A 26,036-nucleotide genomic window follows, 5' to 3' on the forward strand; every position below is an offset into this window, starting at 1 on the left:
AAGGACGATTTCTGTCCACATGCTGTGAGGGCATCCCCCCTGTTTTCCTGGACTCTGTAAGTGTTCCTTGTGGGAGCTTCTTAACAACTGCCTGGTCTGTGTTGTGGGGACAAAGGAGTGACCATGAGGACAGTCTGTCACACCCTGCTGCCGCGGTCCTCTGATGCAGCAGGGGATACCGGCTTCTAGTCCCGGGTCTTCCATTGACTCCCTGGATGACCTGGGGAAAGTCATGTTACCTTTGATCCTCAATAAGGCGATGGGGATCAGAAGCAAATATTTGGACCTGGAAGAACCTTTGAGGTCATCAGTTTCAACCTCCCCACTTTCTAGATGAGGAAGACGAGGTCCACATAGGCAGGATTCCACCCCAGGAGCCCTGACTCCACAGCCAGCACATCTTACTCTGCAGCCCATGAGCTGGGCTAAGTGATCCCTACCATCCCTTCGAGCCGTCCAACATGCCGCGATCCTATGCACCTCCACACGATGGAAGATAGAAGGCTGCAGCTAATTGGTAGTGGAGATGGGGAGAGAAGCGGAAGATCCCCGATTCCTCCTTCAGCGCTCTTCCCGAGCCCATACTGAGTAGCTCACCTTGAGGTGCCAACAGCCCCCAGCTGAGATTGCACCAGCAATAAAAGTTAACCGTTATGTTAAGAGTAGAAACATCAGCATGGATGACCACAAGCAGACCCATCCACTCAGTCCTTATTGAAGACCTGCTGTCTAGTGATTGAGCCCCTGCTAGACGTGTGGGAGGAAGATGAAGCACCTGCCCTCAGGGAGCTAGCTGTCTGTGGGGTGTTGATGGAAATGAAGACTTAACGACTGGAATTTGCCACAATCTGTCGGTTTGTCTTTTGTCCAATCACCCACCTCCAGAGGCACGGAGGCAGCACGGCAGCAGCTTGGGAACGTATGAAGGACAAAGACGGGGCATTTTATCAGCTCTGGAAAGCCCCAGGACTTTGTCAGCGAGGGAACGCCCCATAAGTAGCTCCCTCCACCTGCGCCCCCACGGATCCATCCCGAGGCGTGTCCTGGGGCTTTTAGAAGTTCAGGTACCAGCCCAAGGTCACCCCAAGATCAGCAGCAGAGACAAAATTCGGGACTGGCTCTCCCCTCTCTTCACCTTTCCGCTGCATCCTTGTACTGCCTCGTAGCTACAGTGCAAAGAAAACCAGGGTGGCGTCTCTAGCTTGGCGCAGCCTTAGGGCCGCACCCAGGAAGTCCAACTATCTGTGTTCAGCCACAAAGCTGACCTGCCGCTGGAAACTGGGGTGAGCAAGTGGAGGACACTGCTGCCACCTGCTGGAAGTGTGAGGCAGAGCAGAGCTGAGCCAAGCAGTGAGACCCCCGCACCTGCTAGGAGCTGGAGAGGAGAGCCCCCCTGCGCAGAGAGCTGGAAGAACTGTGGCTCGGGACAGGACGAGCAGCATCCGCCTGAGAGCCTGATGGGAGGTACTGACTGAGGAGTGTGGCCGTAGCACAGAGGGCAGCCCCACCAGGCAGCCGGGTTCGTGGAATGGCATGGTGCAGCCATGCTCCATAAGCTCTGCTTGGTGGAGAAGTGGGGACAACGCATTTTTGTGGGCAACTTTCCTACAGTAGGGAAGCATCCAGGCTGTCTCGGTGGACAGCAATAAGCCAGAAAATTCTTTGAGTGTCCCTGGGCCTTCCCCTGCTTGCCAGGTCAGGATAATTCCCAATCTCAGACTCCATTCCCCAGAGTCGTGAACTGGAAGATGAGACAGGAGCACTAAAGCCCCCTTCCCCCAAGCCTTCCTTTGTAGGGCTCAAGACCTTCCTGGCAACTCCATTCTCCATCAGCAGCTGTGTTTGCCTTCCACCATGGCCCTCCTCTCCCACTGGATTATAAGCCCTGTGAGGGCAGGGACTCTCTCTCTCTCTCTCTCTGTCTCTGTCTCTCTCTCTCTGTCTCTCTCTCTCTCCCCCTCCCTCCCTCCCTCTCTCTGTCTCTCTCTGTCTCTCTGTCTCTGTCTCTCTGTCTCTCTCTCTCTCTGTCTCTCTCTCTCTCTCTCTCGCTCTCTCTCTTTGTCTTTGTATCCCGAGTGCTTAGCACAGTTCCTGGAACGTAGTACACATTTAATACACGTTTGAATTGAATGGAGATGAGGTTGGGGGCCGACTCAGCTGAGCGTTTAGTGTGAGGGTCTAGGGGCTTCCAATGTCCACAAGTGAGGCGCCATTCAGAACTGAGCGAAAGGCTGGGCCCACATCCCTACTCCCCCTGTCTTCAGGGGCAGATTCAGAGCATCATTAACGTGTGAAGAAAGCAGGACCTGCCGGCACGGCTGGCCATGGACCGTGCCCTCCCTCCCCCAGCCCTGCGTCCCTGCCGCCAACAAGAGTGATGCCGCGGAGCTGTCCAGCAGGCCTGCATGTCACTCCCTCATGGGCATGGAGAGTCGGAGCAGAGACAGGCTTTCTGCCAGCCGCTTCGCTCTTTCTTTCCCTGGGCCTGGGGATCACAAGTCGCTGCCCACTCCAAGCCACCTCCACCAGAAGAACACTACGGCTGAACAAAACGGCGTCCAAGGTCCTTGGGTCGGGGCAAGTAGAAATCCAGTTCAATGCCTCAGACATGTATTAAGCACCCACTTGTGCGCCAGGCTCTGTGCTAAGCCCCGAGAATACAAAGACAGCAGTGAAACAGTCCCTGGCCTCAGGGAGCTTGCGTTCTATGGGCTGGGGAGCGGGGGAGGGGCCGCTTACATAGGAAACGGAACACGGAGAACCCGAGGCTTGGAGTCGGGGGATCCAGCTTCCGACCCGGCCCAGCCACCGTCACCCCGGGAACCTTGGGTGAGTCCTTCCCCTCGCTAAGCCTTGGTTTCTGGAAAGTGAGGATGCCGGGCCAGGAGACCTGCGGATGCCCTTCAGAAGCTCAGTGCCAAGAAAGCCTTTCATTTCCTTTGAGCTTCATCTGCACCCCCATATCCAAAACAAACACCTCCAAGCACCCCAAAGGTCTAATCAATAAAAATGCGCACATGCTCACTTTTTTCTCTCTGTCTCTTTTCTCTGTCTCTCCTTTCTCTGTCTCTTTATCTCTTTTCTTTTTCTGTCTCTGTCTCTTTTCTCTCTGTCTCTGTCTCTTTCTCTCTTTTGTGTCTTTTCTCTGTCTCTTCTCTCTGTCTCTTTCTCTTTTCTCTCTCTGTCTCTCTCTTCTTTCTTTGTCTCTTTTTCTGTCTCTCCGTCTCTCTCTTCTCCTTTCTTTCTCCATGGTCCAAAACAATTTAAATAAATGTCAGGAAAGGCAGCCAAAGACAGAATGAAACCATGAGGTATGGAGGGAGGGGGAGGGAGAGGGAGAGAGAAGCAGCAGCAGCAGCAGCAGCTCTCTCTTCTCTCAGGGCTTGTCCCCTCAGCCCCATTTGGTGCCATCCAGGCCACCCTGATCCTAGGATGAGAAGACCCTGTCTGCCTTTAGCGGCCCACCCTCTACTGGGGTTTCCCTGCTGGTGCCATCTTGGTCCCAGCCAGACTGGCCCAGAGCAGTAGCAGGGCTAATGGTTGCAGGCTTCCTCAGGAGCCCTGAATGGAAGGTGTTTTCCAGAGAGTGGCAGGGAGTGACTGGGTTCATGGGCATGAGGGGATGAGGAGGTTATGCTCAGCCATCGTTGGACTGCAGGACATACCCAGGTGGACAGAGGAGTGAGGGCCTTGCTTCTAACCTCTTTGGGAACAAATGGATGCTCATCTATTGGCTCCAGAGGCCAGGCATATCCACAGTATGGAGCTCAGAAGTGGGGCTGAAGCTGGCCACAACCAAGAGAGCACCACCTTGCTACCTCCCATACACTGGGAAAATGTCAGGCCCCCTCCTGAAGCTCCTGGCTCACCCTTGAAGAGCTAGCCTTGCAGGAACATGTGCTCAAAGCAGGCCAGAGCCGCTCACGGGGGCTTGATGGCTACCAGTCCAATCCTCATCCATGCAGGCCCCTGTGTTTTTTCAGGTGGGGAAACCGAGGTCCCGAGAGGCCAAGTGACTGTGCACTTCCCTCACGGTGGTCCTAAGGGTCACAGGAATGGGAGCTGTTGGTGTTGGGGGAGGGAGCACTGGCTGTTGGTGTTCAGGAGAACCTGGGCTCTGTGATCTTGTGGCTCTGCAGTCCTGGGTGAGTCACTGACCCCTGAGCTCCAGGTGACCAAGTCTCTCAAACCCCCCATCAGTGAAACTGCATGGGCAGAGCATGTTCCCAGCACCAGGTATCCACGGTCCTCTCCTCCATCCTGCACTGGCTTTCCAAGGCTCTGCCATAGAACTGGAAAGCTGGACTGGTGATGGCTGGCTGGCTATGACCATCCACAAGGGTGGACGCTGGGGGAGGAATCGTATGTCCCCCATCAAAGAGCAGTTTCCAAGGAAGTGGGAGGGGTTGCTATGCCATTTGGAGGAGGAAGGGCCTGAGGGGATTAAAGGCCTATCTCACTCCCCAGCTAGAGCCAGACCGCTGCTGGCTGGCCTCCAAATGGGCCAGCTTGGCCTCACTTTTTGGCCTGGGCCCAACACAGCCCCGTTGGGAGCAACGCAGACTGAAAGAGGCCAGGCTGAGCTGCCCCAGGGACCCTGCAGGAAAGAAAATGGCCAGCAGGTGGCGGCATTGACAAGGTGATGGACTAAGGATGCGGACGCACTAGCAGGGGAGAGATGATGCCCAGAGCGGAGGCTCCCGCTAGATCACTCTTTCCTGTTGGGAGCGCTCCCCACCCCAGCTCCAAAAGGCGCAGACAGGTGGCTTCAGGCGGGGAGGCAATGCTGATAGCAGGCTGACTTAATGTGCTGCACAGTGAGAAACAGACCATGGCCAAGGAGACTGACCTGGCCTTGCTGTCCTGTTACCACTGGAGGTTAAGGAGTCTATGCCTTATTTTCATGGGGGCATCCAGGAGACCCTGGCCCGGGGCGGATCCTGCTGCCATCTTGGAGTCCGGGGGAACCCTGGGGCACACGACTGTGCTCAAGTTTGTCGCTTGGCCCTACTGGGCAGAATGAGGGTGGATGTCAGCACAAACTGCCAACAATGAGCAGACCCAAGTGGAATGAGCTCAAGGTCTCTGAGTCGGGGGCTGATCAATTGGAAAGTGGCTTCCTGGCCTGATGCAGGTGCAACTGGAGGCCTCTAGGGATGTTCGCTAGCCCTCAGAATCTGTGACCACGCTCCTTTCTTACCCTTGATCGGCCCTTCTTTTTAAGACCAACAGTCTACCTGGTGGTTCTGTTATAAAGAAGCAGAAGAGCTGAGGATGAACATCCTGCAACGGGCAGGCCCATGCCAATGGGTGCCAGCTTACAATGAGGAGCTACAAAGTAACGGGGTGTGAGATGTCCTCACACCAGTGTGTGATGGGATGAGAAGATGGACCCATTGAGAGGCAGGACACAAAGACGGAGAGCACCCGTTGGCTAACCCTCTCTTAGACATCTCAGTGTGTTGTATTTTAAGCATCAGAGCTAGCTTCAGATTTCTGGAGGAACCAGCCCACTGGGCCGGCACAGGCTCCATGGGCCATTCTCTGCCTCCAGGGGCAGAGCTCTTCTGCCTTCTGATACAACCCTCACAGCTCCCACAGCTCTTTGCACAAACACCACCCCCCTTGCCTTCATGCTCTCCAGGGGCCTGCCCCCCGTGGGCTGGATTTGTCTAGGCTAGACTGAACTTGCAGAAGGGGGAGTCAAGAATTCGGGTGAATTTGAGCTTGTCTTCAATAGAGAGTCTGACAATAGCCAGCAGTGTGGACAGATGGACCTTAAACTGCCACCCTACACAAAAAAGGGAAGGCAGAAACTTAGAAACAAATTCTGTAGCAAACAGATCAAAACTATTTGGCAGCTAAGGGGCACAACAGGGCACAGAGCATGGAGCCTGGTGACAGGAGGACCCCAGTTCAAATCCTGCCTCAGACAATTAGAAGCTGTGGGAATCTGAGCAAGTCACTTCATCTCTGACTACCTTAGTTTCCTCATCTGTAACATGATAATAGTACCCACCTCTCTTTGTTGTGAGGAAGAAATGAGTTATTTGTAAAGTGCCTGGCACAGTACATGGCACATAGTAAGTGCCTAATAAAATACTTATTTCCTTTCTTGAATATAAGTCAAGTGAAGCTGGCAGCCTCTGGTTGAAATATTGCCTGTTGATCTGTCAGTCAGCCCATCCATCCATCCATCCACTCACCCACCTATCCACCTGTCCATCCATCCACCCACCCACCCATCCATCCGTCCGTCCACCCACCCATCCATCCATCCACCCGTCCATCCACCCATCCATCCACCCCACCCATCGGTCCACCCACCCACCCATCCACACACCAACCCATTCATCCATCCATCCATCCACCCACTCACCCACCTATTCACCTGTCCATCGATCCATCTGTCTACCCATCTACCTGCCACCCAGCCAGCCGTGTGGTACGGGAATAAAGCCACTCACCAGATACTACAAAGCATTTTATTGTCCTTAGAAATAGGAGGCACACAGCTGAATTCCACAACTTACTGCATAGGTCTTAGGCTAAAAAAAGGTCCAACGTATAAAAAGGCACCATCTGCAGGCCACAAGCTTCCTGGAAACTTCATTTTATTCATAATACTTGACTTTACATGTGAAAAAAAATAAATCCTCTGCTAGCGCTCCACATGGCCTGGGGTGTGGAGGAGAGCACCATCTTTCTTCCATTAGAAGTCAGGAGGGGAAGGGTCTTTAAGAAGTGGGCTGAATGAAGGACGCACACCTGAGTGACGCAGTCACAGGGGTCCCTAGGACCTGGGCCCAGGTGCTCCTGCTCAGGGTTGGGCCAGAAGCCATATACTATTGATAGCACTGATTAAATGGGGCAGCAGAAAGTCCATGCGAGCAGTGATTCCGGGGCTTATCTGCCCTTCTCTGATGATACATGCCCTCCAAAGAACCACGACCAAGAGGTCATCTTTAAAGCATTTGTCCAGTGGGGGAGGTTTTGTGAGAGAGGATTGTATGTCCCAGGAAAGGGATGAACCCCAGGCCTCCAGAGTAGGGCCGAGGCCCCTCCTTCTGCCCCTCTACCTCAAGCCCATGGTACAGCCCCATATTTTCTTTGGTAGAACTACTAATGGGGGCAGTGTTGGAAAGACGTAGAAAAATGATTTTTTAAAAAAATACAGAGCCAAAAAATCCAGTGAATCTGCCAATATCTTGTCTAAGGTAAATCTTCTGAAGTTGATGGGTACTATTCTACCTACTAGGATCACAGGCAATGAGACCAGGATGGGAAAAAGTTCAGCTCAAACAATGTTAAAAGTAACAGCCCCCACCTTGGCCTTGGCTCTTTCCCACCACGTCTGGAGTGGGATCAGACAGCTGCAGAAGAAGGCGCTGGAGGGTGGGCTTGGGCCGTGATGAGCAGCACTGGCTCCTCAGAAGGACACTGGAATTCAGAGAAGGAGCTCTCTTCTCCCTGGACAGGACAAATCCGACTTGGAAACCCGGCCCCGGGCCATCTCTCTCCTGATTAGAACAGAACCACCAAGGTTCAGAAGCTGCCCTCGGAGTGGCTGCTCAGGGGAGCCACCAAGGGAGCCTTCGCCCACCCTCACAAAGCCCAGCAAGGATGTTCTGGGGCCTACCTGACTTTTGTCTTCTTTACTACAGGGGAGAATAAACACTCTTTGGTCAGTTCTGTGGTGCCCACAAGTGCACTGCTGGCCTGACCTCAGGGCCAGGCCTTTTAGAGAGGGGCAGAAATCTGGATTAAACTGTGATTTCAAAACTGGACAAAAGGCTTGTGAAAACCCTCCCAAACTGTCCTAGGAAACACATCCCCTTGGACATCAGGACTCTTCTCCCTGAGATGTTCTGACCAGGCCTTAAATCGATTGCTCTGGACAAAAGCTGTAAACAGAGTTCGAGAGAGTGGAGCCCAGAGCTCACACCCTGCCGAGCACAGGACGAAAAGCTGGCCTTCTAGCAGTGATTCCATTTACATCCAACCCCGCGGCTCCTCTCCAGTGGCGTCTGCCCTCCCTGGGGCTGGCCTCTCGAGCCAGTCCACACCATCGACTGGCCTGATGAGCGTTCAGGGCACAGGCAGAGGGCGCTGCGACAGACAAAAGGTGCTCCTGGGCCTGGGTGCAGGTGCTAAGCACGGCAAGGGCACTCCCTCAGTAGGCGATCTTCCAGTGGGTGGGCTGTTCACACTGCTTTTCCTGGTCCCCACAAAATCGGTTATAAGTCGTTTTGGGGTCTAGGCCCAGAATCTCTCTTTCTTCATGAATCCGAAAGGAGAACGTGGACACGGAGGTGCCAATAAAGAATCTGCGGAGGGACGAGGGCACAGCTATGAAGGCTGCCCGACAGGCTTCTCACACACCCACGCACACACACGCACGTATGCATACATGCACACACGTTCCTACACGCAGGCACAGACATGCACATTCCTACACACACGTGCACGTGCATGCATGCACACACCCATATACTCACACGTGTGCACGCACACATATTCATACCCCTACACACACACACACAGGCACACATAGACATACACTCACATCCCTACACCACCCCCCGCACACACACACACAAGCACACACTCACATCCCTTCACACACACATGGAATTACCACAAACCCAGAGCTCTCTCCTCGGTCCCCTCTTCCTATTCTGGCGCCACAGCTCCAGGTCACTCACGCCCTCCCTCCTTGTGGCAGATTTGATCCAATCATTCAACAATCACTAAGTTTTCTTATGGTCACCAGTATATAGGGGCTGGGGAAAGACCAGGAGGCGCCTGAGAGAAGGAGGAGAGGAGGCGCTTCCTGGACATGAGCCATAAGATGGAGCGCCAAGTCTGAGAATAGCTAGGAGCCAGAAGGTGGGGGGCCTTCAAGGCCAGGAGGCAAAGGGGAGTGAGACACTCCTGGTTTGGGGTCAGCTCTGTGCCTTGGGAAGCTATAGCTCTGAGGAAGGAATGGAGAGGAGAAAGTTTAGAATCAGCAGTACAAGCAAAAGGGGGAGAAGTTAGGAAAAAAGAGGAGAGAGACAATTACGGAAAAAAGAGGATTGCCTTCCTCCATCCCTCTCCATCATCCCTCACTAGGTGACTACACCCAGGTTTATAACGGTGGAGTCATTCTGTCTCCTTCCTGTCCCTCAAACCCTCACTCCACCCCCCACTCCCAAAAAAGAAACAAGTCAGGAGGAGGGGCTGGGGGGAGAAAAAGAGTCAGAGGCATTTGGGGTTAGAGTTAGTGTTAGGGTCCCTTCAGGGGATGCTACAGTGGAGAGGCATTGTACATCAGCAGCAACAGCAGCTACAACCCTGAGAGGCCAATGCTATTATCATCCCTATTTTACAGATAAGAAACTGAGGCAGACAGAGGTGACGTGCCTTGCTCAGGGTCCCAGAGCTAGGGTCTTAGAAAGGATTCGAATCTAAGTCTTTTTGACTCCAAAGACAGTGCTCTGTGCACCATGGTAGGCTGCTTCTCAATCCAGAGCATGTTCCAAGAGGAGACACGAGCAAGTGGTCAAAGATGAGGGCCTGAGCTTAGGGGAGGCACTAAGGAGAAATGAGAGCCACAGGAGCTGATGAAATATCTGAGAGAGGGCAGAGTGGAGAACCTGGGGGACCAAAGGCAAAGCCAACTGGGAGAAGGCATTGGGGAAAGGGCTGGCTGGAAGTACCGCAAGCTGTAGGGGGTCACATCGGGTGAGGGCTGACAAAAGGCCTTGGGAGTCAGCAGTTAGGGGACTTCCAGGAACTTCAGAGGGCTGGGGAAGTGGCACAGGAGGGAGGGTAGTGAGTGCAAACATGAGCTTGAGAATGGGATGCCATGGGCCAGGGCTTTGGATTCTGTGGAGGAGGATGGGGCAACCCTGCAGTAGATAAGATGAGCTCCAAGATCAGGGATGAGGCACCCTCTGGTGAAGAATAGAGGGGACAGAAAGATCCTCATCTGCCTCCATCCAACCTCCCCTAATGCCAGTGAGACAAAGCTCTAAACTTGGTTCCTTATTCTGCCTTAGTCCCCATCTCTGTGACCCAGGCAAAGTCATACACAAGAGGCACCATCAGACTGTGAGAACGTGTAGGACCTGAGAGAGGGACTCTCATGCCAACAAAAGTCCCACCGAGAGGAGCACTTACCGGGCATGGCTACATATCCACTGGTCAATGATGGCTATGCCGCCATCTTTGTAGAGCTCCAGCTCCTCCCAGGTGGGCTCAAACCTCACCATTTCAGGAAGCAGCCTCTTGAGCTCCTCACATTCTGAAAGGAGACAACGTGATCCTGGACTTAGGACAAGGCCCATTGTGGGCCACTAGGCCAGAGGCTTCGGCCAAACACAAACAGGGCACCAAGAAGTGGGCCCAGGGCCATGAAGACCAGCGCAATTTGTGGGTCTTCTGCTTGGGGGACAAGGTGAGGAAACATTAGAAAATGAACCGACCAACTCAGCCTTCCCTCCACTGGCAGCAGGTTTGGTAAAACAAGATTCTAGTCTTTAAGGGATGGCCTGGGTCTCCTCTCAACTGAAAGCAAGGACTGGTGAGAGACCCCGGGGGGTTCACTACCCTGTGTAACATACCCTTTCTAACTGCATCCGTCGCTACAAACACTCTGTCCAGCTTGTGGGTCTCCATAAGGCTCCGGATGGTCTTCACTGCCCCATGCAGACTGGGCACGTCTTCTCTGTGACCCCAGATAAAATCCTTCCTTCTGAGGTGTACTCCGAGGTAAGGACCGCCTAGGGAGGTGCCCAGCTTTACCTAGCAGAGAACAACCAGCACGTGCTGTGAGTGGAATACAACAGCAACATTTCGGAGTCTTCTTTTGGGCACAAGCTCAGCCCTGCTCAGCTACATCCAAAGGGCCCGAACCTCTACTCGAGCATTTGGCCAAGAGAATCATTTATTTAAGGAGAGGACATTTCAGGGGAGGACCGGGTTCTCATTTATTTATTTAAATCTGTCCCTGTCTTCTGCCAACCAGGAGCTGGGCTGAAATGACAATTCATAAAGAGCTCCTAGTAATTAATTAACAAAGAGCAATTTTAATCTGAGACAGTGAAATAGAAAATGTTCCAGGAGGTGCTACCCACCCCATGCAGTGAACCTGTCTTCCAGTTTTGCTAGCTGAGCCAACATTCAACATCTACAAGATCGCTGTCACAAGAAGACGATGCCAAGCCTTCTGTTACGGTCAGAAGCACGGCATGGGGGCAGGGTCTGGCCCCTTGAAGGCCCTTGAGGGCAATGACTCTAAAGTCATCATGTCTGTGACACTGGCCTGGGGAGGAGCATGCGGTCACTGCAGTTAATGTAGGTGTAACTTTGGTGACACCCCATGGCTGGAGGACAAAGGGAATGCCCAAGCTGGGCCCAGCTTCACATGGGAGGAGTCAGAGGAGCAGTACAGGACCCTCAAGGGAAGGAGAAACCAGTGGCATAAAGGACCTGCATCTTTGTCCAGTCTTCACTGTAAGCTATCTTGTCTGCGTCATTGGTGGAGTTCAAGTACTTGCTTCTGAAATCATCTCCCACCACACGAAGGTGTTTGGCAAACACCATGCTCCGACGGGTCTGTCAAATGTAAACAATGATGAGCAAAGGCCTTGCCATCATGGGGGCGTCCCCAAAGCTCGTTGAGGCCGGGAGCTTAAATAACCTCCAAGTGCGACCACTGCAAGCTTACCAAAACCCCAAAAGGCTAATGACGTGTCAAAAACAGCATCACATTTCCCAGTGCGATGTCACACCACCACCATCTCGTGCCTGATGCCACTCCAGGCACTTCTCAGAGTTTGTAAAAACCTCCCTCAGCTGCTCCTCACCCTAAGATTGCTCATTAACAGAATGGAGCTCTGACCTTCCAGGAGAGGCCCAGGGGAGATGAGGGGCCCACGATGGCCATGCCAGAGGCCCTGCCAACCCTCGGTCTGAGGCTTGCTGGACAAGCTGCCCTGATCTATTTGTTAAAACTAACAATTTATTATTCCAAATTCACTATGAAGTATAAAATGAACACAAATAACTGACCTTTCAAATGCGGTCTTTTATAAGTCGGCAGCATTTCTACTTCTGAAGCTACGCAAAGCTTCCAGCAACACTAAGACTTCTGGGACATGCTGTCCAGCAGCTGACCCCACAGCCTAGTAAGAATTACTCCAGCCTATCCACTGCCTCCAGAACCTCTACGTAGCTTATCTCTGTCTGAACTGCTTCACAGCCGAGCCATCTGAGCTGCTGAGCTGAACCTGAGCTGAACCGGGAAAGCTGCCCAAGAAGCCCAGAGCAGAGTGAGATGATGACCCAGCAGCTCCTTCGGCTGCTCCTGGGCATCCCCCCTGGCTCCCAGCCTGGGCCATTCCTCAAGCATCCTGAGCCCTTGTACTTCCCAGCCCAGCCCAGAACTCTGAAGGCTGCAGTGTCCTATCTCATGACCACAAACTCCTAATGCCTAATCAAGACCCACGTTCATGGCAAGAGCCACTGGAGGGAGAGAAGAAGGAGGAGAGGGGGGAGGAAGGGAGGAAGAGGGAGAGGGAGAAGGAGAGGAGAGAGAGAGGGAGGGAGAGAGAGAGGAGAGAGGGAGGGAGAGAGAGAAGAGAGAGGGAGAGAGGGAGGGAGGGAGGGGGAGAGAGAAGAGAGAGGGAGGGAGAGAGAGAGGAGAAAGGGAGGGAGAGGAGAAAGGGAGGGACAGGAGAGAAGGAGGGAGACAGGAGGGAGGGGGAGAGAGGGAGAGAGGAGGAGGAGGAGGAGAAGAAGAAGAAGAGGAAGAAGAGAGGGAAGGACAGGGAGAGAGAGGGAGGAAGAGAGGGAAGAGAGAAGGGGAGAGAAGGAAAGAGAGAGAGAAGGGAGGGAGGGAGAACACATGTGGGTACCGAGCATTTTCAGAAGGGAGGGCCTCACTCACACACAGAAGATCACTCGGCACAGAGCCCTGCCGAACAGGCTCTAGCTGCTGTGCCACAGACACGCTGGGGCTCCAGGTTCCCTGAGAATTCTCCCATGACTATGAGAGTGCTCAGCAGTCACAAAGGGGCAGCTGGTCCTGGACCCACCATGGCACATCCCCCGTGCAAAGATCAGAGGCCAGCCATCAGTGCATGGAGGCAGTTTTGTGGTCACACCTGGGGTGGAAGGGACCTCAAGCCATCAGTAAGCCTGGTCCGTGCCCTAAAGAAAGGCAAGACATTACTGCCCTCATTTTACAGAGAGAGACACTGAGGCTCAGAGGCTTGTGTCTGACTCTCTCCCCCCTTCCTCTCTGTCCTCCATCTCTCTTCCCTTCTCCAGCTTCCCTCCCCTGTCTCTTTCCCTTTCTCTCCCTCTCCTGCCTTACACTCTCTCTCTCTCCTCTCTCTCTCCCTCTTTCTTTCTCCCTACCTCCTCATCCAAGTGGCTAATGTAACCCTTCTCTATGAGTCGGGGAGGGCCCAAGTGCGTCTTTCACCCTGGCAAACTGGCACGAGAGCGGCTCCCGTCCAAGGGCCATGTGGAGGTCTGGACAGGCCTGTAGACATACCATCTCCTGGGGTCCTTCAAACAGCTGGGAGGCAGCGGGCAGCTCTTCTTACCCTGACCTTACAGAGGAGGCCTCTGAGGTGGAGGCAGGAGCCAGGGGACTTGCCCAAGGTCATAACAAGGCTAACCAGGCAGCAGCAAATGATGGACAAGAGGAAGCCTAACCAGCTGCCCAGCAGGCCTGGGCTCCTCTGCTGGGCTCAGAGACAAGAGGAGAAGAGGGGCTTCTGGTCATTCTGACCCAATAGCTCCTGCCAGGAAGCCCCGAGGTATGGGGAAGAAGCCTTTCAGCTTGGCTTGTTGCCAAGTCAACAGTGAATAAACAAGGCCTCAGTCACTCTGGGAGGACTGCAGCCAGCCACGGCCCACCTGGCCTTTGGGACCCCCCGCAAAAGCCTCTGGAGTGGACAGAGGGCAAGGGCTCACAGGAGCTGTATGCACTTTGTCATCAGCATGACCAGAAAACTCATTTTCCCCTGCACTAAACACCAAAAGGAATCTCTTTTCCGTGGCTCTAGTCCCATTCACCCTGTAACGTGGCCAAAAAATGGCAGAAGACACTCACAGAGCTCCAGGGAGGATGCAGCCCATTCCCCATGAGGACGAGGACACATCCAGGTACATTTCCCTCTTCCAGGTTTCCCCTCCCCAGGCCTTTACCTGACTGTCCTACGGCCTGGTCTCAAGGCCCGTCCCCCCCAGTGCCTGCCTCTGGACACTCTGGGCACTCACTGCCCTTCTGATGTCATGGCACCCATGCGCTGTTACTCTCCATACTCCTGTGACTTAGACAGTAAATGTTCTCCTAAAACTCCATTCCTCCTCCTGAGTCGTTAAAGCACAAAGCAGCCTTCCAAGAATCAAAGGAAAAAGCCATCTACACCATAAGAGGGCTTGAGCTGGGCCTGGAGGACAGGCCCATAACTCAGAGATCCTGCTCTGTACTCTACCTCCTGGGGTGGGGACTGGAGGCCTCCTTGTCAGGGTGCTGCTGAGGGGATCTGGCTTACGGGCCTCTCTTAATCCGGTAGCCTTGGGCCTCAGTCACTCCCTGGCCTGCGGCTCAGAGCTCTGGCTCTGGGCTCCGGTCACCTGCCTTGGGGCTGTCCCAGGTGCTAAGTCAGGAGAGCCGGGTGGGAGTGAAGGGCACCTGGGAAAGCAGGCAGTGAGGCAGTCACCACCTGACAATGAAAACAGCCCGTGTGGGGCCGCCACAATCCTGGTCACGGCCTGACCACCCTGGCGGCTGTGTGCCAGCCTCACCACAGGGAGCACCACGTGTCCTGTGGCCTGCCTCTGTCTGAGACTTGGCCGCAATGGGGAGCCAGGCCCAATGAAAACACAACCAAGAGGTCAGCTGGAGGCTCCTGAAGCATGGTAAGCGAGCCTCCCCCAAAACACCCCTGGGTTGGGGCATGAGGGCAGCCAAGCAAGAAGGCCTGAAACCCGCTGCCGGCTGAAAGGCTCGCTAGTGAAGGGGAGGCATCCCTACCTAGTGCAGCTCTAGCAGACAGGGACTTGGGCCTGACGCCCGAGCCACAGCCTGCCTCTTTCCAAAGATGATTCCATGACTAGAATATTCAAATGTACGGAACTCACTTCTGCTACTCATTTCCTGGGTGACCCTGTGCCAGTATGTGCCTCTGTCTCCTCATCTGTAAAATGAGGGCTACAAGGCGGCCACTGAGTGCTTGCAGCTCCAGACCCGAGGAAGCGGCCATGGGGATGGCCTTCAGGGCAGGGCTGCAGCACCTTCCTTTCCTCCAGAGCCTCCAGGATCTTGCCAAAGGCCGGCAGAAGGGATTCTTTCATTCTTTATGCAGAAAGAATTAGTTCTGCCTCCTGCTTTCTCAGGCCAAGGTTTACAATCTATTCACCGCCAGGCCAAAATAACAAATAGACCATAGCTAGGCTTGAAGAGGGGTGTGCCGGCACCGCTCAGAAACAAAGCAGAAATATAAACCGTTTGTACCAAACCGTCCATCAGACCAGGAGATACTCACGTCCCAATATTCTTTCCCTCCATAGTGGTCGTGAAGGAGGTTTTCAGCTCTGTCTAACATCACTGATCTAGTTTAAGATGATTAAAAAAAGAGACAGAAGAGAGAGAGATGACATTTTCTTCATTTACAAAATAATCAAAGTCACACTTTTTTGTTCAAGCTTGTTTTGCCCTCACCCCCTCCCGAAATCTGCTGCAGCCTCTCCATCTCCTCCCAGAATCAAAAAGCCCCTTAAGGCTGGCAAAGCCCATCCCAGAAGTGTTCTGCTCTGCTCCTGCATGCTCCCCTCCACTGGTCCCTGAGGCGGGGAGGGAGGGATGGAAGGGAGGGAAGGAGGGAAGGATGGAGAGAGGGAGGGAGAGAGGGAGAGAAGGAAGGAGGAAGGATGGAGAGAGGGAGGGAGGGAGAAAGGCCGGGAAGGAGGAAGGGAGGGAGGGAAGGGAGGGACGGAAGGAAAAAGGGAGGAAGGTAAGGAGGGATAAGGAGAGAGGAAGGGAGGAGGGATGGGGAGAGGGAGGGAGGGAAGGATGGAGGGAAGGATGGAGAGAGGGAGAGAAGGAAGGATGGAGAGAGGGAGAGAAGGGAAGGAGGGAGGGAGGAGGAGGGAAGGGAGGGAGAGAGGGAGGGAGGGAGGGAAGGAGGGAGGAGAAGGGATGGAGAGAAGGAGGAAGGGAGGGAGGGGAGAAGGAGAGAGAGAGGGAAGGAGGGATGACCTCAACCTCCCCAGTGACCTCCACTGTTCATCACAGGACAATGTGGTTCTCGTGGGAAACCCTCTCTTCCAATCCAACCTCCTAACATGTCTAGCACCAGGGAGGCCCCTTGTATTCCTGGACTTATTATGTGAGTAGGGGGTGACATGGTTGGACCTGCAGAGATCCCTGAGTGAGGCAGCACAGAGAGGCCAGGACAGAACCTGAGGGACGCCCGTGGTTGGAGAGTGTGACTCGGAGGAGGACTCAGCAGAGCAGGGGAACCAGAGAGACAGTGCAGTGTCCCCAAAACCCTAGAGGGACGAGAAGAACCAGGAGGAGAGAGACCCACAGCGTCCAGGGCTCCCGAGGGCTCCAGGAGAATGAGGACCAAGGAAAGGCCACTGAGACATCACTGGTCACTCTGCAGGGGGCAGAGGAATAAAGGGCCAGAAGCCAGACGGTAGGGGGTTAAGAAGAAAGGGAGAGGAAAGAGAGTGGAGGCAGCTGGTGTAGACGGGCTTTTGGAGGAGTTTCCCCACAAGGGCAGAAGAGATTGTGGGACCAGAGTTATCAGGGACGGAAGGGTGAAGTGAGGCTTTGCTCAGGATGGGGGAGACATGGGCCTGTTTGTAGGCAGGAGGGAGGGAGCCAGTGGAGATGGAGAGATGGGAGAAAAGGGAAAGGGGGGATGACACAGGAGACGGGATGTGAGGGGATCACCTGGTCAGGAGAGAAGCCACCTCCTCTTGAGAGACAGGGGCCGAAAGCACAGGGCATTGCCATCGATGAGCACGCGTTTGCTCACCGAAGCGCACTGTTTACGTGCAGGAATCAGGCTTGTCGTGGCGATATGAACACAGATGCTGAGACCTGCAGAGGCTCTGGTTTGGGGGCCCCCAGCTGTTCTAGGCTTAACAAAGAACCAGAGACATTTTTAGTTCAAGCGTCCTGACAAACTCAGGGAATGCTGTAAGTTTGGAAATCACACGCAGAATGTACCCAAAGGAAGGCAGAAAGATTCTGCTCAGTCCCTGGAACACAGGCCTTGTCTGGCACTACCCCAGGCCCACAGCAGCTGCTGTCACTCATTTTCGATAGTCCCATGGCCCAGGAAGGCGCAGTGAAGGAGAGAGGGAGGGCCAGGAAGCCTCACAACTTCATCTCCGTCACATCCCGCCACTAAGGCAGAAGTCACCCCGTTGGCCTGGGTCTCCATTCCCAGACTGAGCAGATGGACAAGTGGCCTAGAGGACCCTAAGGGCCTTTCTCCGCAGCTGAGCTGTGAATTCACCTGTCCTGGGAGCAGCAGGTCAGAGTTGTGAAGAGGAGAAATGAAAGGTATACCAAGGTTAGAGAAAAGGAAGAGATCCGCTCTTCTAAAATCACTAAACGAAGACCTCAAAGTGAGTAATTACCCCGTCTCTACTGCCACAGAGCACTACCCTTGGCACACAGGAGGGAGGCCTGGTCCCTCCCTTCAAGGAGTTCATCGTCCCCAAGGGGGTCCCAGGGTCCAAGGCTCAACAGTCAGCCTGTGACACTGGAGGGCGGAGCAGAGGGTTGCACACACGGAGCCCCAATGAAAAATGGATGAAAACAGCCCAGGCTAGACCCTTCTCAAGACAGAAATGGGTGGAACAAACACAGCTCAGTAAGGGACAGGAAAACCAGCATGCACAAAGTTCCCCTTTCTACACTGTTACTCACTCTGGGCCACCCGGGGCCTCCCCACCTGCCTCTGCAGGGCTCACCGGTCCCGGGGCAGCCATGCCAGGCCATCCGCCAGGCCCCAACCACAGCCTGAGCTGACCTGCCCCTCCACTTGACCCCTCTTAGACCCTGCTGAAGGAAACACGATGCAGAACACGCTGATGGCACCTGGTGCTTCCTTCCGGTGCCCCCAGCCCCTTCTGCACAGAGTGGCCCATGTCTCACGCTTGCTCCACCAAGCTCATCACTCTCTGCCTTGGGGGAGCCCTGTGGTGCTTTAGAAGAGCCCCAAACGATACGATCCCCAGTGAGGTCTGTCCTGGCCCACTCGCCTTCCTTCTGTGTGTGGAGATCTCGAGGCCCTAGACAGGCAAGGAAGGACCACACCGTGGACTTCCCACCCTCCCTCTCCTCCCCCAGCACCTTCAAGAGCCAAGGATGTGTGAGGTCTGGAGCTGGGCGGGGCCTCAGGGCAGCCGCACAGCACATGCTAAGCAGACACTTCCACTCCTCCACCACAGATGTTCAGCAGATGCTGGCTGACTGACCAGGAGGCTTACCGGGCTGATGTGTTCTTCAAAAGCACCGGGGCGACGATGGATGCAGACCCTTGGACGGACAGACAAGATACCCTTAGACCTCTTGTTTCTTCGTAGCCCCAGAACCATCCTCTGTAGGGAAAACAGACAGAGGCGTGGATGGCGCACACACCAGCACACTCACATCCTAACCCCTGCACCCCTATGAGAACTGCAGAACTCCTTGAAGGGAGGGACCAGGCCTCACCTCTTCATGCCAAGGGGCTGCAGTGATTGACCTTGGATGGGAGCACGGCATCCTGGGAAGTAGGTGCATTATTCCCATCCCCCCACCATAGCTCCTGGGGGCTGGACCCAATGACTCCAACAGTACAAAACCTAATCTTTTTCATGGCTTCATGGGGCCATCGTGGGCCCTAATCAGGGCCTAGCTGAACGCCACGGTTTGGGAAGGTTCTTCTCAATTTGTTCAGATCACTGGGAACAGAAAACCTGAGCTGGATCAATAGGCTTCTCCTATTCATTTTCAGTCTTGGCTAGAAGGTTGAATTCACTGAGACTGAGTATTACCAAAATAAGGGAAGAGGAGGATGGACAGTGGCATAGAACTCGCTCATTTTCGAGGCTTCAGCATTAACTGTATCATGTCAAACCCACATGTCCAAAAATCACCTAACGCTGACGAGTCAGGACACTGCAGAACTTGGGGCCACCTCCAGTGCCCCCAGCAGTCCTCAGCAGCTTCTGCCTGACGACCCCTGCCTCCAGAAGGCCTGGAGGGCCAGTGGCTTTGAGAGTGAGAATGCAGATTCTATTTACAAATGGACATTTCCTGCCTTCCCAGGGCCCATGGATGGGGGGCTACCCACCTGCCTGGAGATGTGCTGCATTAGTGTCTTGGACTTCAGAATGTGTAAAAACCATCTGAGGCCAAGGAGAGCCCATAGATAAAATCTGTGATGTGAACGAAAAATAACCCTCCTCTAAAAGATTTAAGCGGGACATGTATGTCAACTTGGACCAACTCCCTTTTCTAGGTTTAAACATTCCCCGGCATTGGTGCTCCTTGGCCCACGTTGCTTTTAGAGGCCAGGCCTAAGGCTGACCAGCAGACCCGAGGAAGGTGCCAGGGCCATGCCGCGTCACCTACCGATAATAGTCGTGTTTGTCCCGGGAGTACAGGAGCTGATCGATGCATGGCCGCTCATCAATCTTCTCCTCCCAGGTCCCCTCTTTCCAGCCTTCTGCATAACTTTGCAGGACATACACCTGCTCAATAAAGGGGCCGCCTGACTCTGAAAACAAAGCACGGCATGGGCATGAAGATGCAATATGAAAGGGTGCATTGTTCCCTGTGGAGGTGGGGTAAGTCTAGGAGAATTTCCCCAACAGGCCACCCATTTTTGTGTGGGCATAATCAACTCTGCAAAGTGGCTTCTGAGGGGCAGCTAGGTGGCGCAGTGGATAGAGCACCAGCCCTGAAGTCAGGAGGACTGGAGTTCAAATCTGGCCTCAGACCCAACACTTGACACTTACTAGCTGTGTGACCTGGGCAAGTCACTTAACCCCAACTGCCCCCCCTCCAAAAAAAAAGTGGCTTCTCGATGTCATTGAGTTGAACAGGCCAAAGGGCACTGAAGAAAATGCCTCCAAACTGGGCAGGAAAAGCCTCCCAAGACGACTTCAAAAATCCGAGACTTAAAAATCAGATATTTCAAATGTGGCACGAGGAAGCCTACACCGATTGTCCCCGTGAGCCCCCAGCCAGCTGTGGCCACAAGTCCTTCTTCTGCCTCATCTGCCCCATCTACGATCCCCCCTACCCTCACCCCGGGTTATTGTTGCTGTCTCCTCTGCCCTCAAGGGGGCACAACCATCCCTGGGGCCTTGGCTGCAGATGGGGGTGTAAGCTTTCCACACCACCAGAGGCCTCAAAGAGCCTCCTTCCTTCTGTCACAGTCTTCCTCCTTCTGCTCCTGCTGCTTGGCTGAAGCAGGCTGATGCCTGCAAAGAAACAGGGGTTCTGGCTCTTCTGGGCAAAACTTGCTTTTCTACATCTACTAGGGCAGCCTGGTGGACAGGACAAAGGTGACAATGGACAGAGGGTGGAACTCCTCTGTGTTCCTGCTTTCTCTGCCAAAGAGTGATCTTTGGGCTGAAAAGGGGCAGAAGAAAAACGGTGACAAGGGTGGATGCTAAAGAAGGGTAAAGAGGAAGCAGGCATCCAGTGTGCTTACAGATAGCCCAACTACCATTTTACAGTTGAAGAAACTGAGGCAGACAGGGTCATACAGCCAATAACCGGGTGAGGAAGAGATGTGAACATGGGTCTTTCTGACTCCAAGCCCCGAGTCCTATTAACACTGAGCTGCCCTGAGCAAGTCCAGATCCGCCCTGTCCCCCGGCCTCAGTCAATGACCTCAGAAGGGTAATGTTGCTATTTCCAAGGCAGGAGAGAATGCAGTTTGCAAAATGCAGGCCAGTGGATGCCTGTGATTTTTAGAAAGCGTCACTCTGTCACCAAGGAGTAGGGAATAAACAAGCATCTGGGAATTACTGCGCCTGAGGCAGCGGCGGGACAAGGGGCCGCGGGAGGCTAGCTCAGGATCAGCAGATGGGGGTAGTGGGATGTAACAGACGAGTTCACCTCCCAGATCAGATGGAGAGCCGGGGCCAGAAGGGGACACAATCAGGCTGAACTGCCAGACCTGACATCGGCCCAGAAGAGCGCTAGTGAGGTGCCCAGGAATCTGTGCTACTGAACATCTGTATCAATAACTTCAGAAAAACGGCAAGTCTGTCAAATGTGCAGACAGCATGAAGCCAGGAGAGGGAGTTGGCCCAGTGGGCAGAGAGAGTCTGGCTCCAAAAACATCTGGGCAGCCTGGAACCCTGGGCCAAATCGAAGATGGAATTTCAGAGTGATATATGTAGTCTTCCTCTCAGGTAAAAAAAATCAATGTTCCACGTACAAGACAAGAGACGTGGCTATGGAGTGACGCTTCCCTCCAAAAGGCCTGGGAGGTTTTGTGGGCAGCCAGCTCATGAGGCACAAGGGGACCCAACAGCCCCAAAGGGGGGACGTCTTTAGCCCAGCGTCCAGGCCTGGGGCAGGGGTGCGAGACTCCTCCTGGAACTCTGTCCCAAAGCACATCGAGGACACAGGGTTCAACTCTGGGCACCTCGATGTGCCCAGGTGGGCTGGGTGGGCAAGAGTCCAGAGGAGGGTAACCAGCATGGTGAAGGGCCCTGCATTCATGCCTTTTGAAGACTTTAGGAGGACATCACAGCGAGCTTCCATACCCGAAAGGCCACCATGCAAGGGCCTCAGAAACTGTCTAGTCTAGCCCCTCCATTTTATAGAGGAGGAAACTGAGGCCTGAAGAGGGTAACTGACTTGCCCCGTTAATAAGTGACACAATGAGGCAGAAGAAACAAGGGGGAGGAAGAGGAGGAGTTGGGTCCATGCAGAGCACAAGTGGGCGCTCCCCAAAGGAGAAGGGGCCCCTTCTCCTTTTCCCTCCTCTCAGAATCTCACTTGACAGCGAGCAGACACAGGTAACACATGAAGGTCTTTACAGACATTCTGAGGAGGCTATGTGACATGCCCAGGGTCACACAGCTCATGTGTCTGAGGCTGGATTTGAACTTGGGTCTTCCTGCCTCTGGCTTCTTACTTCCTCCCGGACTTAGCACCGAGCGCCCCATGAGGCTCCCAGCCCAAACCACAGTATTTATTCCTTATGTTTTCTCTGTGTTCATTTATCTTCCCAGACTGTCTCCCTCCACTAGAAGGTAAAGGCCCATGTCCCTCTATGTATCTGTGCCAGGCACACAGTAGGCACTGCACAAGTTCTTTCCTCCAGAATGGTGTTTGCTTCTGTCCTGTGTCTGAGATGCATTCACTTCACTCCCTGCAAACCTTCCCTCTCACCAACGCTGCCTCGTGCTCAGTCAGCACCCCCGCTGCATCTGTGCATCCCCCGTCACAGGACCCGGCCCCATCTCTCCCCGCTGGACTGACGCTGGAGTGGCCCCCACCTTTCCTGGCGGGCCGGAGGGGCTGTGTGTCTGGGGTGCCTGCCCTGCCTCCCCAGGGTTCGCTGGGCCAACACCTGGCTCTGGGAGGGCTTAGAGCCACAAGACCCTGGGGGAGGATTCGAAGCCCTGCCGGGTCTGCCCTGATGACAAGGCCAGGAGGGCAGAGTACTTTACCTGCAATGAACTGTTCATACTCAATCACAGGTATGTTTTTATTGAGACTCGGAAGGTCAAAAAACTCGGCCCACGGGATCCGGACCTGGTGGATGTCGGGGCTCTGCCAGTGATAGAGGCGGCCCCAGGGCGGGAGGACCAGCGCCCACTCCTCGGTCTTCAGCAAAGTCTTCAGGAGAGACGCCACACGGATGTAGACGTCCCGGCGGAGATTGAAGCCTTCGGGAGGATTCACGTCGTACAGGAGGTACCTGGGGGAGACCAGGAGGGTCAGGCCTGGGCAGGAGGGCCCGAGAGGGAGGGGCAGGAGCAGCAGCCCCGCACCCCGAGCGGGGAGGGAGGGGGCAGGACCCTACCACGCGTACCGCCCCCATTTCCGAGACAAGGAAGCTGAGGAGCACAAGTTCAGTGACTTCCCCAGAGCCCCTCGGGCTGGATTTGAACTCAGAGCTTCCCGACTCCAGCCCTGACCTTGCTGCCTGTGCCGGGGGCAGCAGGAATGGGGCTCGGTAAATACCCTCGGTAAGGTGGGAGGCAGGGGGGTGGGGAGGCGCAAGGGATGCTGGGGCTGGAGGCCCCGAGTTCAGATTCGATCTCAGATACTCCCTTTCAATCAACGCTTATTGCCTTTCACTGTGTGACTCTGGGAAAGTCACTTGGCCTGTGTGGGCCTCAGATGCCCACTCTGTAAAAGGGAACCAATCAGTGTCCCCCCTTTCGTGAGGGTACCAGCCCTCTCCCCCGCCCCTCCGCCTCCCCCACCCCCCACGGGGATCCTAGGCCCAGCCCCACCCACGCGCGGGAGACAGACAGACGGGGACACTGAGGCCAGGCCCCTCTCACCTGCGCCCCCGCGCCGCAGCCGCCGCGCCCCCCGCCGCCGCCCCCCACTGGCCGGGCCGGAACTCGTCTCCCTGGGTCCGGCCCAGCGGCATGGCGGCGGCCGCGAGGAGCAGCAGCGAAAGCAGCAGCCTGTGGGGCCCGGGGGCGGCCCGGGTCCGAGGCGTCTCCGCCGCCATGTCCGCAGGGGCGCACCGCGCACACGCACTTCCGGCACACTGACACGTACTTCCGGCGCGCACCGGCTCACGCGGCGCCCGAAAAGAAGCACTTCCGGCGCAGCCCTGCACCGAGCTGCGCACGCGCGGAGGGCGCTGGGCCCCGGGCTCTCTCCTTCCCCAACCCCCGGGGTTCTCTGGGCGCATTGTGCGCATGCACATGTCCCTAGCGCTGAGGGAGCTGACTAGGGGCGGGGCCTGTGCCTCCCGGGGCTGCCAGAGCCAGTGCGCTCCGACGCCTCTGAGCGTGCAGCCTCGGGGCCAGCCAGCTGATCCTCCTAGGGGGGAACCCGGGAGGGAAGCAAGGACTGGGACCCTTTGCCACCTTCTTCAGGGTCTCCAAGCTGAGTCTCTCTTTTATAAGGACACATTTGTCCAGAGCTTAAAGGACACATTTTGCAGAGGGAGAGACTGAGGCAGCACAGAGAGGGAAAGGAACTCGCTGGGCTACCCCCTCACCTCTACCCTTAAGGCTTTGGCTCTACCTTCAAAGCTTAGCTCAAGGGCGTCCCAGGGCTACTCTGTATCTCTTGTATCCACTTTGTATCTACTTACCTTGGTGCCTGACCATTGTCTCCTCAGGGAGACTGTAAGCTCCTGGAAGGCCTGAGATTGGTTTATTTTCATCTTTGCATCTGGCTGTGTGACCTTGGAAACGTCACTGAACCTCTGTATACTGAGTTTTCCTAGCTGTAAAATGGGCATAATAACAGCATGTACCTCCTGTGTTGTGAGGTCGCATTTCTGAAGCACTGAGCCCAGTGCCCGGCACGCAGGAGGATCTCTATACGTGTTAGCTAATAATCATGCAGGCTCAGCTCTAGGGCCTGGCACCGAACAGAGGTGTGATGTATGCTGATGCGAGATGGTGCCAGACCTTGAATGCCACATTAGGTAGAGTTTGTCTTGATGACAGAGGCAGGGTCAGCCAGGAGAGCTTTGGCTCAGAGGAGTGGCAGGGCAGCCCTCTGTCCTAGGCGCCTCCCTGCTGTGGAAGGAAGATGGCCCTGGGGTGGGGGTGGGGGACGTAGGGGAGCCCAAGGGACTAGGAGAGGTTTGCAGTGGCCATGGGGTGAGTGGAGAGAGAGAAGGGGCGGGGAGAAATGTGCAGGAGCGGGAACCTGCTCAGATAAAACCTGTAAAGAAGACGGCAGATCAAGACAGATCCACCCCTAAGCATTTACTAAGCACCTACTATGTGCCAGGCAGTGTGCCCCACTATGGCACCACAAAGGCAAACAGTGACATCCCTACCCACACGGAACTTTCATTCTAATAGGAGCAAGTATCTAACTAGATCCGGCCGCTGGGAAGGAGGGCACCAGCTGCTGGGGGGGTCAGGGTCAGGAAGGACTTTCTGCAGAAGCTGGCGCCTGAGCCGCAAGCAAGAGAAGGCTTCTGTGGGGGACAGCCCAGAAAAGAGGGCATTCTGGGCTGGGTGTGGGAGGGGGAGAAAAGGCCAGTGAGGCGGGAAACAGACTTGGAGTCCAGGTGGGCAAGGTTCTCCGGACCAAACAGCAGAATGCATCTCTGATGGGAGAGGCCATAGGGAGCCATAGGGATTGAGAGAGCGAGGGAGGGACGGGATGAGATCTGTGCTTTGGCAGCAGCGAGGCAACAGGACTGAAGGGAGGTCCAGGCTTCAGAGGGTGCTGCTGCCATAATCTTGCTGAGGGTCACTGAACTAAGGTGGTGGTTTTGTGAGGGGAGAAGGCTTTGGATGCCTGAAATGTCCTGGAGGGAGAAGCAATCAGGTTGGGCTCCAGAGTCATCTGGGAGTGGGGGGAAGGGGGAGGACAATGCTGCGCTTCTGAACCTGGAGGCTGGAAGGGCAGCGCTGGCAGTGCCCTGAACAGCGATGGGACAGTGTGCAAGAGAGCCAGGTCGGTAGGGGCAGCTAGGTAGCACAGTGGATAGAGCTCCGGCCTTGGAGTCAGGAGGACCTGAGTTCAAATGTGACCTCAGACACTTGACACTTACTAGCTGTGTGACCCTGGGCAAGTCACTTAACCCCCTTTGCCTCACCCAAAAGGCAAAAAAAAAAAAAAGGACAGCGAGAGCCAGGTTGGGAACCAAGTGAATGAAGCCTGCTTAGCATCCACTGAGAGGGAGAGACTTCTGTGACATCCTGGTAGAGACTTCTCCCAAGTAATTGGAGGCAGAGAGGTAAGAGCGGGACATGGGCATGGAGACTTGGGGACTCATCTACCAGAGGATAACCATAACAGTGGGGCTGATTACCCTGAATCTCTGAAGAACTGAAGCTGGGGG

The 26,036-nt window shown here is 54.9% G+C and overlaps 1 protein-coding gene across 2 annotated transcripts; it reads right to left on the reverse strand.

Annotated features, from left to right (window-relative positions):
- Positions 1-6,471: 6,471 nt before the first annotated feature.
- On the reverse strand, positions 6,472-23,768 carry POFUT2 (protein O-fucosyltransferase 2). 2 transcript variants are annotated; one of them, XM_020973398.2, is made up of 9 exons: positions 23,551-23,768; positions 22,708-22,958; positions 19,643-19,787; positions 18,514-18,624; positions 15,549-15,615; positions 11,476-11,601; positions 10,608-10,788; positions 10,165-10,288; positions 6,472-8,327 (listed from the first exon to the last, which is right to left on the reverse strand). In XM_020973398.2, the coding sequence occupies exons 1-9, from the start codon at positions 23,724-23,726 to the stop codon at positions 8,174-8,176; spliced, it is 1,335 nt and encodes a 444-aa protein (XP_020829057.2). In that variant the 5' UTR covers positions 23,727-23,768; the 3' UTR covers positions 6,472-8,173. The 2 variants fall into 2 exon arrangements, with proteins under 2 accessions (XP_020829057.2, XP_078010712.1); XM_078154586.1 differs by lacking the exon at positions 10,165-10,288.
- Positions 23,769-26,036: the final 2,268 nt, after the last annotated feature.

Source organism: Phascolarctos cinereus, unplaced genomic scaffold (assembly GCF_003287225.1).
Source record: "Phascolarctos cinereus isolate Bilbo 61053 unplaced genomic scaffold, phaCin_HiC Scaffold_5;HRSCAF=322, whole genome shotgun sequence".
Classification (NCBI taxonomy): Eukaryota; Metazoa; Chordata; class Mammalia; order Diprotodontia; family Phascolarctidae; genus Phascolarctos; species Phascolarctos cinereus.

What these genes read in the sequence shown, in the direction of transcription:
- POFUT2 (XM_020973398.2), bottom strand. Translation starts at nt 23,726, where the DNA reads ATGGCGGCGGAGACGCCTCGGACCCGGGCCGCCCCCGGGCCCCACAGG. An exon ending in GAGGGAAAGAATATTGGGAC is followed by an intron (nt 11,602 to 15,548) that starts GTGAGTATCTCC and finishes TACATTTGACAG; the next exon opens with ACCCGTCGGAGCATGGTGTT. An exon ending in AAGACTGGACAAAGATGCAG is followed by an intron (nt 10,789 to 11,475) that starts GTCCTTTATGCC and finishes GTTCTCTGCTAG; the next exon opens with GTAAAGCTGGGCACCTCCCT.